A 13,796-nucleotide genomic window follows, 5' to 3' on the forward strand; every position below is an offset into this window, starting at 1 on the left:
AACGTGCTGTTCGATGCCAGTTACTTCAGCAAGCATTGCTGGGCATTTCTGGCACTGGATCCCTGGGCCTATCATTTGTCTTCCTGGCCAGCACCCAGGGCCATTCCTGCGTAGATGGGACACCTGTGTCAGGGACTGAAGCCAGAATCTGGGTGTGCTCAGCCTCACCTGGATGCCCTCTGTCTCCTGCAGGAATCGGGCACTCACAGACACCAAAGCATCTTCTGGCCACTCATGGAACCAGTTGATGGCTGTGCAGTTGACCACGGCCGGGAACTTCCGGGCTCGCACACGCAGGATGGAGCCCACGGGGGAGAAACACAAAATCACCTGGATATGGGACAAAACAAATATCTGTGGGAGTTGTTGTTGAGGTTAGACCATGTCATTGTTGCTGGGGTTAGAGCCTGTCATTTTGGCAGAGGTTAGATGTGATGATGATATTTTATTTGTGCTGAAATGTGATATTTTATTTGTGCTTTAATTAACAAAGCTTTCCTGGGGATCAGAGGAATAGGTACAGCCATTATAAGTAAACAAAGAAGTTAGGCAATGGTAGTACACGTCTTTAATCCTATCACTTGGCAGGCAGTGATCTATTTGGATCTCTTTGAGTTCAAGGCCACACTGGAAACAGAGCCAGGTGTGGTGGCACACACCTTAAATTCCAACATTGGTTAACCATGGGAGGTCTGGAGGTCTGTACAGACAGACAAAAAGTGACAGAGCTGGGCAGGAAGAGGAAGTGATGTAGCTAGACAGAGTGAGCAAATGAGATGGCAGAATAGCAAGGCATATGGGTGTGGGTAGACAGGAAAGCACTTGCATTTGGAAGCTGAGGTATGGGTGAGGTGAGGTTAGCTTGTGATTGTTCCTATTCCTCTGATCTCTCTCAGGCTTTCACTCCTATGTCTGGCTCCATGTTTTTTATTTGATAAGACCATTTAGAAATTTGTCTACAGTTAGACCCTGTCATTTTGGCAGATGGCTCCTTTGGAATGTTCTGGATGTTCTCCGGACCTCAGTGTCCATGGGGGCACTTCTACAAAGCCTTGTGAGGCATGGCTGGGTACCTCACTGAACCAGTGTTTAGCTTCACAGCTCTACATCATGCTGTGAAGTGCAGGATAGCCCCACACCCCGCTAGATGAGGAAGGGGAGGGGATGGATCCTGCACTGGGCGGATGAGGACTGACAGCTGGGAGGCTGGGGTTTCTTCTGAAAAGAATCAACCCTGAGGGCTGATTTCCAGTTGGGGCTCTGGTTTCCTGGGCCTCCCTGGGAGATGTGGGGGAGCTGTGGAGAAATGTCCTGGGCTCTCCTGGTGGATGGGGACATTGCTTCTTATGGTATCTCAGATTCCCTTTGCTCACTCTGGCATTTCTTTCGGGGCACAGTGTCTGGATGGAAGGGGCTGTGTGGATCATCAGTATGACCTGACTTCCTGTTCTCTTTAGAGATGATACAGTGTCTGCAGCCCTTGGTGGCTAGGGCCCTAACAGGCAGTGGGGGCAGGCTGCAGCCATCAGGAGCTTAAGTGCCACAAGCAACATCTGTTGACAGTACTGTGAGCCAGAGAGTGACACAGGGGACATTGTCTTACTGCATCAATGGGGAGCACATAACCATAGATACTCAGCATGGCAGGGGGTTGGCTCACTCCACCTGAATCCTGAGGAGAAGCCAAATGTTCTAAGGTGCCTTTGGTCTTAGTCAGGGAGTTTAGCTTGCTTTTCTACAGGTAATGTTTGAGGTCAAGGGTTTCTTTCTTGCTCTAAACATTATACACACACACACACACACACACACACACACACACACATATATATATATGTATGTATATGTATATATATGTGTGTGTGTGTGTGTGTGTTATGGAATATTTGTTTAACTATGCATAGATGTGTTGCATTTGTTTATGTTGCAGATATTTGTTTAACCATGTCAAGATATGTAACATTTGTTTAATTATTTAAAGATGTGGTGCCATTTTACCTTGCCTGCCTAAGACATCTGATTGAGCTAATAAAAAGCTCAACAGCCAATAGCAAGAAAGGAGGTATAGATAGGACTTCCAGGCAGGGAGAATAAATAGGAGGAGGAATTTAGGCTGGGGGAAGAAACGAGATGCCAGGGAGATGCCAGGGGCCAGAGGAAGCAGGAAAATAGGACACAAAGAATGAAAGGTAAAAAGCCCTGAGGCAAATGTAAATGAATAAAAACAGATTAAATTAAATTAAAAGAATTCATGGGACAAACCTAAGCTAAGGCAAGCATTCATAATTAATAATAAGTCTCCATATCTTTATTGGGGAGCTGGTTGGTGGCCCAAAGAAAATTCCAACTACAAATGGCACCCAACATGGGGCCCAAATTTCCACACAGGGCCTGAGAAAGCTGGGGGGAAAAAAGAAAAGAAAAAAAAGACATAGCCCCTTTAAGAGGTGCTGCTGTTCAACAGAGCACTTGAGCAGCCAACATGCTAAGTAGAAATAGCAAGCTAAGTAAAAAGGCCTGCCACTGTGCAGGCACTAACTTCCTAAAGCTGGGGCAGTTAAATTCAACTCTTGGCCAGGCCTGCAGGTTTAAGGCTTGGCTCTCAGGGACCTGAGGAGGGGGTAGAGCCAACCACCAAAGCCACATGGTAGAAGGCCTAGCTACCACTTAATAGTTTAAAGTTTGACTCTCTTGATCAGACAATACTACAGGTGCACAGTAAAACAGGTCCAAACTGAAAAAAAAAAACCCACAAAACTTTTAACAGGTTACAATGTGAGTAGGTACTTAAGAAAGACAAGAAAATGGGTATAGAAAGTCATAGGAAAAAATAGTTTTAAAATAATTAAATAAAGTCTTTAAAGAAAGAGTAAAGTAATATAAAAATAAGCCATGTAAAGATGGGAAATACCCAGAGTCTGGATCCTGTATGGTGCTTTGTTGACTTTGAATTTTTTGAATGCTGATGAGTGAACAGCAGCAGCTGAGAGACATGGGATTATAGAAGAAACTGCTGAATTAAATCAGCCTAAATAGTTTAGAGCTGTCTTAACTTTAAAATGGAATTTAGAAAATATATTGCATTGGGGGAGAGGTTATGCTTTTGTTTCCACAGGAAATGGAAAGGCTATGGGTTCCTTTAAAATTAATAGAGACCAGATTTGATTCAGGGAGACACTCTGAAAATCTTCGCAACAGACATAAAGAAATAAACCTAGAAAAATTACTAGACAGGTAATGTATATGCTGATACCTTGACCTGGGGACAGCTTTGAGACTGGGTGAGACATGATAAATCTTGTTGGCTGCAGAGTTCTCATGACTTACTATTACATGCCATCCTTTCATATGTCATGGATAGAGGTTTGCTTATACAGTCCAAACAAACTTATAAAGTTGACGGATGTCTTTTACCTACTCAAACATAAAACAAAAAATTACCTTTGGCTGGCTTGTTTACAACATGCAGTCCATACTTGTGTTAATGCAGACATGTATGTTATCTTTGAAAGTCTGTGTGATTTCAGAGCAAGGGGACCAGACACCAATGAAAATAGGTGGTCCAGGTGATCCAGCCTCTCAGAGTGCCTCTGTTGCAGTTTCCTCAGGGTTCTGCATCCAGAAAAGCTTCAAGACTGCTGGCTATACTACAGACTATTTTAGCTAGGACTGCAGATAAGCCTTGCACTTTTCCATTACACAGAGACTGGACAATAAATGTTATGGCTAGTTTTATTAGGACTTGACTATTATCTCAATTTTCTCAGGGTCCCCTGGGGATTCTGTTATCCCCAGACAGCATGAAGCAATCTAGAGAGCACAATGCCCACATTCCCAAGAGGTGGGGTGGGTGGTTTTTGGTCATTCAGTGGGTTATAGATGTTTGTCATCATTTAGTGGGGATATAAGGAATATAAGATAAAAAGACAATTATTCATTGCAAATATTTTACATTGATATGGATTCTTGTATATTAATACAAATTTAATGTGGATTTTGTTATACTGTAATATGTTTCTACTCTTGTTTAAGGTATTCTACCTATGCAGCATTTAAAAATGTAATATAAAGTTCTAGTCCTTGAAATCTAGTATTATAAGCTGTTTATGATAATTAAGAAATGCAGGTTAGTAGTTAGTCATTTTATTTATTTATTTATTTATTTGGTTTTTTTTTTTTTTTTTTTTTTTTTTTTTTTTTTTGAGACAGAGTTTCTTTGTGTAGCTTTGCGCCTTTCCTGGATCTCACTCTGTAGACCAGGCTGGCCTCAAACTCACAAAGATCCACCTGGCTCTGCCTCTCGAGTGCTGGGATTAAAGGCATGCACCACCACTGCCCGGCTAATTAGTCATTTATAATGATCAAACTTGTATTCATGTTAGGTGTGTTTTCAAGGTTAAACAGGTATATTTTAGATAGGTGATCTTCAAATGCTTCAAAGACCTACAGAATACGGCATTTAAGATGTTTAATAACCCAAGACTTTTCATGACAGTGAGACATGTGTGCTCCTGGTAGCACCATTTACTTCATAAAAGGATGATGGGCAGTGAAGAACCTCCATATGGAGTTTACTTTCTTTGTGGCAAAGGTAGGCATTTGGGCAAGAAAATGCTCTTTCCTCAACTGATAGAATGCTGTCCAAACTGGACACGCAGGACACAAAAGAAAAAGACTGTCAAACTTTGCCAAGACAAGGTGGGCAGTCCTTTACAATTCCTGCTTCACAGCAGAGCCTGTCAGACATTCTAGACCTGTAGGCTGAGGATGGATGTCCCAACATTGCAGGGGAACCTTGGGTGACTGTCCAGGCAGCCAGATGTCTCTGTCATTTCATAGTTTTGGAAGTTGCTTGCTCTACACTTCCTATTTACTCAGATAATATTATATCCTTCTTGGGTCTCTAATGGAGTTGAAGATAAGAAAGTTATAGTTGTCTTTTTCCTTGTTACCAAATTCAGAAAAGAAACTTACATAAGAGATGTAAATAATGTTAGAAATCATAAAAGCTTAAATTGTTTAAGAAAATGTTTTGAGGTCTAAAAAGATAATTTTGGGTTGGTAATACAAGTTAGAATAAAAAATAAATTAGGGACACAAGTTTGAACTCACAAAGACAGGATAGAGTATTTTCTATAAATTTGCCAAATGCAAATGGACTGGATATTATAAATGTAATTCTTACTTGATAATTTTTCTTATTGTACATAGTCTTATTTTGTTAAAGCTAAAATCTTTCTTTAGACAAAAAGGGGGATATGTTGCAGAATATTTGTTTAACTATGTAAAGATTGTTGCATTTAGTTAATTATGTAAATATGTGTTGCTGTTTTACCTTGCTTGCCTAAGGCACCTGATTGGTCTAATAAAAAGCTGAATGGCCAATAGTGAGAGAGGAGATATAGGCAGGACTTCCAGGCAAAGAGAGTAAGAAGGAGGAGAAATTTAGTCTCCAGGGAAGAAAAAAAAGAGCCAGGGAGACACCAAAGGGTCAGATAGACAAGACATGGAGGAAACAGGAAAGTAGGACACACAAGATGAAAGAGAGGTAATAAGTGCTGTGGAAAAAATTGGATGAACAGAAACAGGTTAAGCTAAAAGAGCTAGTGGGACAAGCCTAAGCTAAGGCCCAGCATTCATAATTAATAATACATCTCCACATCTTTATTTGGGATCTGGTTGGTGGGACATATGTTTGTATACAATGTGTATGGACATCAGGGGACAACTTCATGTGTCTAGTCCCCTCCCTCCACCTCCTTGCTGGTTCTAAGAATTAAACTCAGGTTACTAGGCTCAAAAGGCATCTTCTCATCCCTAAAGGTGTGTTCTTTAATTTTTAAACATTATTATTTATGGAAAGAGGGATAGGGAAGGAGGAGAGAATGTGAGTACAAGTGTCTGCAGAGGCCAGAAAAAAGGTCTGGACTCCCTGCAGCTGGAATAATGGGTAGTTGTGAGCCACCATGTGGATGCTGGGAATGGAACTCAGGTCCTCTGGTAGAACAGCCAGTGCTCTTAACTGATGAAACATCTCTCCAGCCCCTCAAGGTATTCAATCTATTTACACTTGACAGATGTGTTTATACAAGGTTTCCTCTAGCCCCGAGGTACCTCTGGCAGCCCTAAGAAATAAACTCTAGGCCCTAGCCCCTCAGCTGCTCCCCATTGCCACCATTCTTTCCTGATTGGCTTTCATGTCCTGGGAAGAAATAGTCCCAACTCTGTACAGAGAAAGACCCAGGTTACATGGGGAAAGTTGAACCCCTAGGCAACTGTCAAGGTGGACTCTACCTTGAGCTGCCTGCGTACTTTCTCAATGAAGAATTTCCAGCATATCTCTCGAGTGTCGGCCATGCCAAGGGACTTCACCTGTGGCCGCATGGAGGAGATAATGTTTTCCAGATCATCTTCCCCAAACAGGCCTGGGATCTCCCCGGAGGCCAGCAGGTCATTGATCAGCACCAGGAACTGCTCCTCGGCCACTTGGGAGTCTGTCATCAGGAACACAGAGGGCACATTCTTCACTGCGGACTTGATGTACTGGGTAGCCAGGTCAATCTGCATTGAAGAAGGACAGTGTTCCCCTTTAGGGCTGTCATCCACACCCATTCAGCAAGGGAACTTGCGGACCAGTTTTCCAGGAGCCTGAGACCTTAAGGGGACACTGCTGTGCTCTGGGCAGCTACCAGCCCCACTTCCTGGTGATGGATGGATGGGCATGTGCTAGGTGGAAGGCTCTTAGTCCTCAAAAAGGAAGGCTTGCAGCCACAGGCGCAAACCTGAGGACACCATGCTTCAAATAGTCAGACACTAGAGGACAGACACCAAGGGTCCACTTGCACAAAGTCCCTAGAACTGTCACATTCACAGAGAAGGGAGGGAGAAAGGCAAGTACCAGGGCTGATGAAGGGGAGGCAGGGAGTTTCAACTTTAAGGCTTTTTGTTGTAATTTTATTGCATTTTTAAATGTGTGCATGTGTGTACATGCCACAGCACATGTGTGGATGTCAGTGGGAATCATTTCTCACCTTCTACCATGTGGGGCCCCAGGACAGAACTTTCAAGCACTGGGCCATCTTGCTTGTCCTGTTGGTTTTGACACAGGGTCTCATGCAGCCCAGACTGGCCCTGAGCTTGGTGTATAGCTAAGACTAAACTTGAACTCTTGATTTTCCCACCTTCACCTCCCAGGTGCTAGGACTGAGGGTGTGTGCCACATCTGGCTAGCTGGAGTTGCCGGTGTGTGCTACATCTGGCTCACTTCATAAGACTAGGAGTCTCCTGGAGATGGACGGTTGGCCAACAAGGTCCACACACGGAATGCAGAACCTGCATTTCATTGCACACACACACACACACACACACACACACACACACACACACTAGCGGATAGGGTCGGGGGAAGACTCTGATGTGGAAACTCTGAAAAAGGCCCTAAATAAAACTAATTCACATTCAGATTCCAGGACCTAATCCTGGGAGAGTGGCCAGTCCCCAGAGTGGCCTGACCACAGCAATCTCCTTCCACATTCCTGGGAGCATTTAAAGAAATAACTGCGCCTTCACTAGTGGTCTCTCCAGGGTTCTCTTCAGGGACTCCAGCCCTGCCACACAGTGCCAAGCCTCAGCTGCTCTCCATGACCCCTTCTTGCCTTCAAAACCAGCACCACCTGGGTGACTCAACACCCCAAACTCTGGCTGCCAGCATGAGATGCAGCCATGGCCCCTCCAAACTGAAGCATCCATGTTCTGGCCCTGAGGAATCACTCTAGAAGACTTCACCTCAGTGATGCTGGTCTCTTCTTAATCACGGCTGGTTCTTCAGCCTCAGCTGACCGGCCTCAGCCATCCCAACAAAGGTTTTGCTTCAGTGGTCCTGGGCTCTTTTTATTCACAATTGATTCTTCACCACAAGCTGACAGGTCCTTAGCTCAAAATACCACACAAAGGGCCCTGGTAAAGTCTTTAGGGGATTCTCCAACTTCTCTCTGAAGTGTCACAAGCCAGGTCTCCATCATGTGCACTGCTCTCAGCATGCTTATCTTCCAAGATCCCACAGAACAGCTCACTGAGCTCTGAGCACTTAGTGGCTTTTCCAGCCAAAGTTCAAATGCCACCACAGTCCTCCAGCCCAAAGTTCAAATGCCACGACATTCCTCCACAAAACATAAAGGTCAGGCACATCAATACCCTACCACCTGGTACTAATTCCTGTTGTAGTTAAGATTTCTATTGCTGTGATAAGACACCATGACCAAAAACAACACGGAATACACCTTTACTCCCAGCAGAGCCAGGTGAATCTCTGTGAGTGAGAGGACAGTCTGGTCTACATGGAAAGATCTTGCCAAAAAATTAAGCAATTTTGGTAAGAAAAGACTTATTCTAGCTTCCAGCTCTCAGCTCATGCAACATCATCAAGGGAGCTAGGGCATCAGGAACTCAAGGCAGGAATTGAAACAAAAGCCATGGAGGAATGGTGCTTATTGGCTTGTTCCTTATGGCTTGCTCAGCCTGCCAGCCTGCCTGCTTGCTGCCTTGGTTAGGGTTTTAATTGCTGTGAAGAGACACCATGACCATGGAAACTCTTATAAGGGAAAAACATTTCATTGGGGTGGCTTACATTTTCAGAGGGTTAGTCCATTGTCATCATGGTGCGACATGGTAGCATGCAGCCAGACATGGTGCTGGAGAAGTGCCCAAGTGTCCTACATCTTGCAGTCAACAGGAAGTGAACTGTGATACTAGGAGTAGCTTGAGCATAGAACTCCAAGCCCACCCCCACAGCGACACACCTGCTCCAGCAAGGCCACACCTCCTAATAATGTCACTCTCCTTAGGGCCATTTTCTTTCAAAGCACCACACTTGCTTTTCCTTCCTTCCTTCCTTCCTTTTCCTTCCTTCCTTCCTTCCCTCCTTCCTTCCTTCCTTCCTTTTCCTTCCTTCCTTCCTTCCCTCCTTCCTTCCTTCCCTCCTTCCTTCCTTCCTTCCTTCCCTCCCTTTCCCTCCTTCCCTCCCTCCCTCCTTCCCTCCCTTCTTTCCTTCCATCCTTCCTTCCTTCCTTCCTTCCTTCCTTCCTTCCTTCCTCCCTCCCTTCTTTCCTTCTTTCCTTCCTTCTTCCCTCTCTCCCTCCCTCCCTTCCTTCTTTCAACAATGTCTCACTATGTATCCCTAGCTGAACTAGAAGTCACTCTACAGACCAGGCTGGCCTCGAACTCACAGAGATCTGTCTGCCTCTGCCTCCCAGGTGCTGGGATTAAAGGCCTGTGCCACCACTGCCCAGCTCAGCCTGGTTTCTCTGTGTAGTTTTTGCGCCTTTCCTGGAACTCACTTGGTAGCCCAGGCTGGCCTCAAACTCACAGAGATCCGTCTGCCTCTGCCTCCCAGGTGCTGGGATTAAAGGCGTGCACCACCAATACCCAGCTCAGCCTGCTTTCTTATAGCACCCAGGACCACCACTGCAGGGTTGGCACTGCCCCCAGTCATCTGGGCCTTTCTGTCTCAATCACCAAGAACATGCACCACGGGCAATCTGATGGGGCGCTCTCTTCCAAGATGACATGTCTGTGTCAAGTTGGTAAAGCTATCCCATACACCTGCCTCTCTTCTGTATAGTGCTTGGGATGGGACCAGGGGCCTTGTGGTGTTGTACATGCCCGGTAAGTGCCCCACTACCGAGCTATAGCCATCTGGTTTTTTGTTTGTTTGTTTTTGAGATTGGATCTCCCTACAGCCTGAAAACTCTCAAGGCTTCTTGCCTTGTACATATCAAGATTACAGGTATGTACCACCACACCTGGCCTAATTTCCTTAGTAAGGCCTGCCAATCTCTGAATGCTCTGTAATTCTCTAAAAGGTCTTACAGATGTCTATGAAAGGCCCTAAATGGCTTAGCTCACCCATTGCATAGGAGCCCAAGTCCTGAAGGGCTCCCAGTTTAGAGAAACATCAACAAGTTTCCTCTTTTGGGGTTGATTGGTGGTCAAAAGCAAGTCTCAAACTCCATATTTTTGACAAGCTATTTTTTTTCTTTTGAATGTGAGGGGGAAAAAAATTTGGAAAAGCCAAGGCTGCAGGGGAATTCTCCACAGCAGTGACCTCAGGAACAGCCTCCAAGTGGGGGCCTGCTGTGACAGCCAGCGAGGTCAGAGTAAGGACACTGTTCTTATCTTTCAGTGCACCCAGCACTGTGGCTCAGTGATGAATCAAACATTCACCCCAGGGAGCAGGAAGGACAGCAGCCCTTTCAGATGCTGCTGGCAGGGCCACCCCCACAGTCCACGGGTCGGACTGCTGAGGTGGGGTTCCACCAAGTGAGGGCTTTGAATCTAGACAAGTGGAGAAAGAAGGGATCCTGCCAACTGAGTGCTAAGGCCCAAATGGCAGCTTCTGGACAGGCTGTTGGGCCACAGAAGCCTGGAGACAGGGCGAGGTGGTTCCCTTGTGTGAGGAAGGAACCTCATCTGCATTCTTTTGGGCACCCCGTCTCCCAGGTTCCCTGGAGAACCTGCTACAATCAAAACCACAAGGAACATTCTTCACTGAGGTCTACCCAGAACCTCTGCAGCTTCGGCCTGTCGCCTACCCTGTCCCTTGTCTCTGCTGACTGGCGCCCTGTCCAGCATCTTGTCCTGAGCACTTGGCATGCTGGGCCACAATCACTACAATCGACTCTCTTGTGCTGCTGAGCTCACCTGCCTCTCATCCTCTGTGGCACTTACAAACCCCAGGTGGACCGTGTTCACTGGCCATCTCCTATGTGCCTGCCACATCTTCCCCACAGGCCACCCTCTGCGTCTCTCTGTCGACCGGGTCTCTCCTTTGTTCTAAGATATGACAGGCCTTAGCTTACACATCTTGGGACAAAGACCAGTGATTTCCACATGTTACCCTAAGTGCTTCTGAGCACATTCCAAAACCTTCTCCCCGTCTCTAGCCTCTGGCAGGTGCCTGCCGCTGTTGGGATTCACTTTAAAGGATGCTGTAAAGCATCATGAGGGCGTGTGTGCCGGCTTACTCCAGCACCATGACACTACTGTGAGACAGCTTAACTGCTTGGAGATTGCCCCCCTCTTATGATGTGGGTTCTCTTCCCCAGCTTTTCCTTCACTCTTTGAACTGGGTCTACAGAGGGAGCAAGCTTGCTCACCATGGGTGTGGGGTGATGGATTTCTAGACCGTAATTACAGTGCTGCTGTGGCTGATGACCACAAGTAAAAGACTGAGCACCCACTATCGGCTCTAAAGCAAAGACTTTATTACTAAAGTAATAAAGCCCCCACAGGGACAGAACAGGGGTTGGCTGATGAATGGGAAGAAACCTTCGAAAACATGTGTCTCCTGGGGGTGGGGGATCAAACAGCACTTGAATTGGCATGGTGATATCACTGAAGGCAAGTGGTTGTGTGCTGGCATGGCGCAGAAAACCTCACGTGGGAGGCTCTGTCCCTTTATACTAGGATTTGAAGATAGAGTTGGCTAGTCCTGTGATATTCAGCATGGAATTCACCAGAAAGCACAGGAAATGGGGCCAGCGGCTAGAGGCTCATCCAGAGGTGGTGGTTCTCAGACTGCACTCCCAATCTCCCCAGTCTCTACCAATGCCAGATCCTCACCTGCATGTAGTGGTATTGTGTTTCCCCCAAAATATTGTGCACCCTAATAAACTTATCTGGGGTCAGAAAACAGAACAGCCACTAGATACAGAGGCTAGAAAATGGTGGCACACACACCTTTAATCCTAGCATTCCAGAGGCAGAAATCCCTCTGGATCTCTGTGAGTTCAAGGCCACATTGGAAACAGCCAGGCGTGGTGACACACGCCTTTAATTCCAAGAAGTGAGCCTTTAATCTCAGGGAGTGATGGCAGAAAGCAGAAAGATATATAAGGCGTGAAGACCTGAAACTAGAAGCATTTGGCTGGTTAAGCTTTTAGGTTTTTGAGCAACAGTTCAGCTGAGATCCATTCTGGATGAGGACACAGAAGCTTCCAGTCTGAAGAAACAGAATCAGCTGAGGAACTGGCGAGGTGAGGAAGCTGTGGCTTATTCTGCTTCTCTGATCTTCCAGCGGTCACCCCAATAACTGGCCCCAGGTTTGATTTTATTAATAAGACCTGTTAAGATTCGTGCTACACCTGTACCCCACATCCCAGGCACTGAGCTCTCCAACCTCCAGACCCATGCGACCAGGCCAGGGACTGCTGTATTTGCTGTGGGGAAGGTTCCCTAGGGGCTCCCTGGGCGGGTCTGGCATCGCCCAGACCCTGCAGAGGCAGCTACGACATGAACGTAGATATGACTGTGTCGTGTGCGCTGATCAATGTCAGGTTTCTTCCCCTGCACTCCGATAACTTGTTCTGGCTTAATAGTGTTTGACTGGCACATGCTCCCTGTGAGACCCACTTTCGGGAAGGAGAAATCAATGGCAGGGCTCAGCAGCATGCCCAGGGCAGGGCGGACCTACTTCACTAATGTGGACTCAGTCAATTCAGGATGAGCTGTTCTCATCAGGGTCTGGCACGCAACGAGACACGTAGCAGTGGCTCTGAATTCTTTAACTTGGGGAACTGGGGACCGCGGAGTACACCCAGTGACCAAAGCAGGAATCTCACTGCTCTCACACGGACCTCCACCCTTTGCGTAGTCTCCACTCTGCCCTCCTGCACTGAGGTGAAACACTGGATAACTGAGACACACTTTTCTCCCTTGTCACAGGAGCTGTGCACCAGTCCGCTGTGTCCTGGCCTTCTCTGAGATCAAGGGCACTGGTTGACCTCACTTTGGGAAGAGGTGTGTGGTGGGCCTTTGCTCTGCCTCCCTTGGGGGCCTCACCTTGAGGTCTGCGACCGCATAGCCTTTCTTGAGGGTGATCTGGAAAACATCCAGGGCACTGATGTAGGCAGCCAGGCGTGACAGGCTCTGCTTTCCACTGCCTCCCACGCCCACCAGCAGGGCATTTCCCCGAGGAGACTCCAGGATACGGTTGATCTTGCAGATGTGTGCTACGGCATCCTCAAACAGCACCTGGAGAGGTCAGAGGGGTCATGAGAGTTATCCCTTTGGAGGGCACAGGCCCTTGCCAAGGTCATAGCATCACCCCTGTGGAGATCACAGGCTCTCACTAAGATCATCTGATTATTTGTGCTCAGAGGAAGTCACCTGCATGGGCCAACCTCATGGAGTGCACAGGCTCTTGCTAATCCCTGGTAGGTACTAATGGCTCATGCCCTGTTGAGCTGTGGTTTGTTTATAAATTATACTTAGGACAGATATGCCTGAAGGAAACACCACAGCAGTTTGGGTACCCATGGTATGTGTGTGTGTGTGTGTGTGTGTGTGTGTGTGTGTGTGTGTGTGGTGTGGTGGGGGTAGGGGGGTTGGGGTGGGGGGGGGTCATGGAAGGTCTCTGTGTGATGCAGTGACTCAGGAAGGAGATCTGTGTCCCAGCCCCTTGTCTAGGTTATTGGTTCAAATGCTACTCACCAGGTTCATGACTGCATTGACTTCATTGTAACTGTCCAGGACATCCACGAGAAGTTTGTTCAGGTGAGCCACGTCTGTGACGGGGTAGTATTTGGGGTCACCAATCCCTTGGGTGAAGTGGCAGAAGATGTTGGGTTTGGCGAATAAGTGTTCCTCTCCAAGATCCTGGGGCCAAAAGGACATACAGATGCCTGACAATGGTCACCACAACCACCACGAGTCTCACGAGGCCTGTAGGAGGCCAGGGCATGTTTCCAATGACTCAAACCATGACTGTGTCAGCCCTTACAGCCCACTGGACACTCCATCCC

General features: G+C 46.9%; 1 protein-coding gene across 2 annotated transcripts in view; it reads right to left on the reverse strand.

The window, feature by feature from the left end:
• Positions 1-13,796, reverse strand: part of Dnah17 (dynein axonemal heavy chain 17) — a 119,181-nt gene that overhangs the window by 40,586 nt on the left and 64,799 nt on the right. For both annotated transcript variants that reach the window (XM_036196601.1, XM_036196602.1), the window contains exons 52-55: positions 13,486-13,650; positions 12,835-13,026; positions 6,292-6,558; positions 169-330 (exon numbers count right to left, since the gene is read on the reverse strand). In XM_036196601.1, coding sequence (XP_036052494.1) covers positions 169-330; positions 6,292-6,558; positions 12,835-13,026; positions 13,486-13,650 — 786 coding nt within the window. The remainder of the gene's footprint in view (positions 1-168; positions 331-6,291; positions 6,559-12,834; positions 13,027-13,485; positions 13,651-13,796) is intronic.

This window comes from Onychomys torridus, chromosome 8, assembly GCF_903995425.1.
Source record: "Onychomys torridus chromosome 8, mOncTor1.1, whole genome shotgun sequence".
NCBI classification, from domain to species: Eukaryota; Metazoa; Chordata; class Mammalia; order Rodentia; family Cricetidae; genus Onychomys; species Onychomys torridus.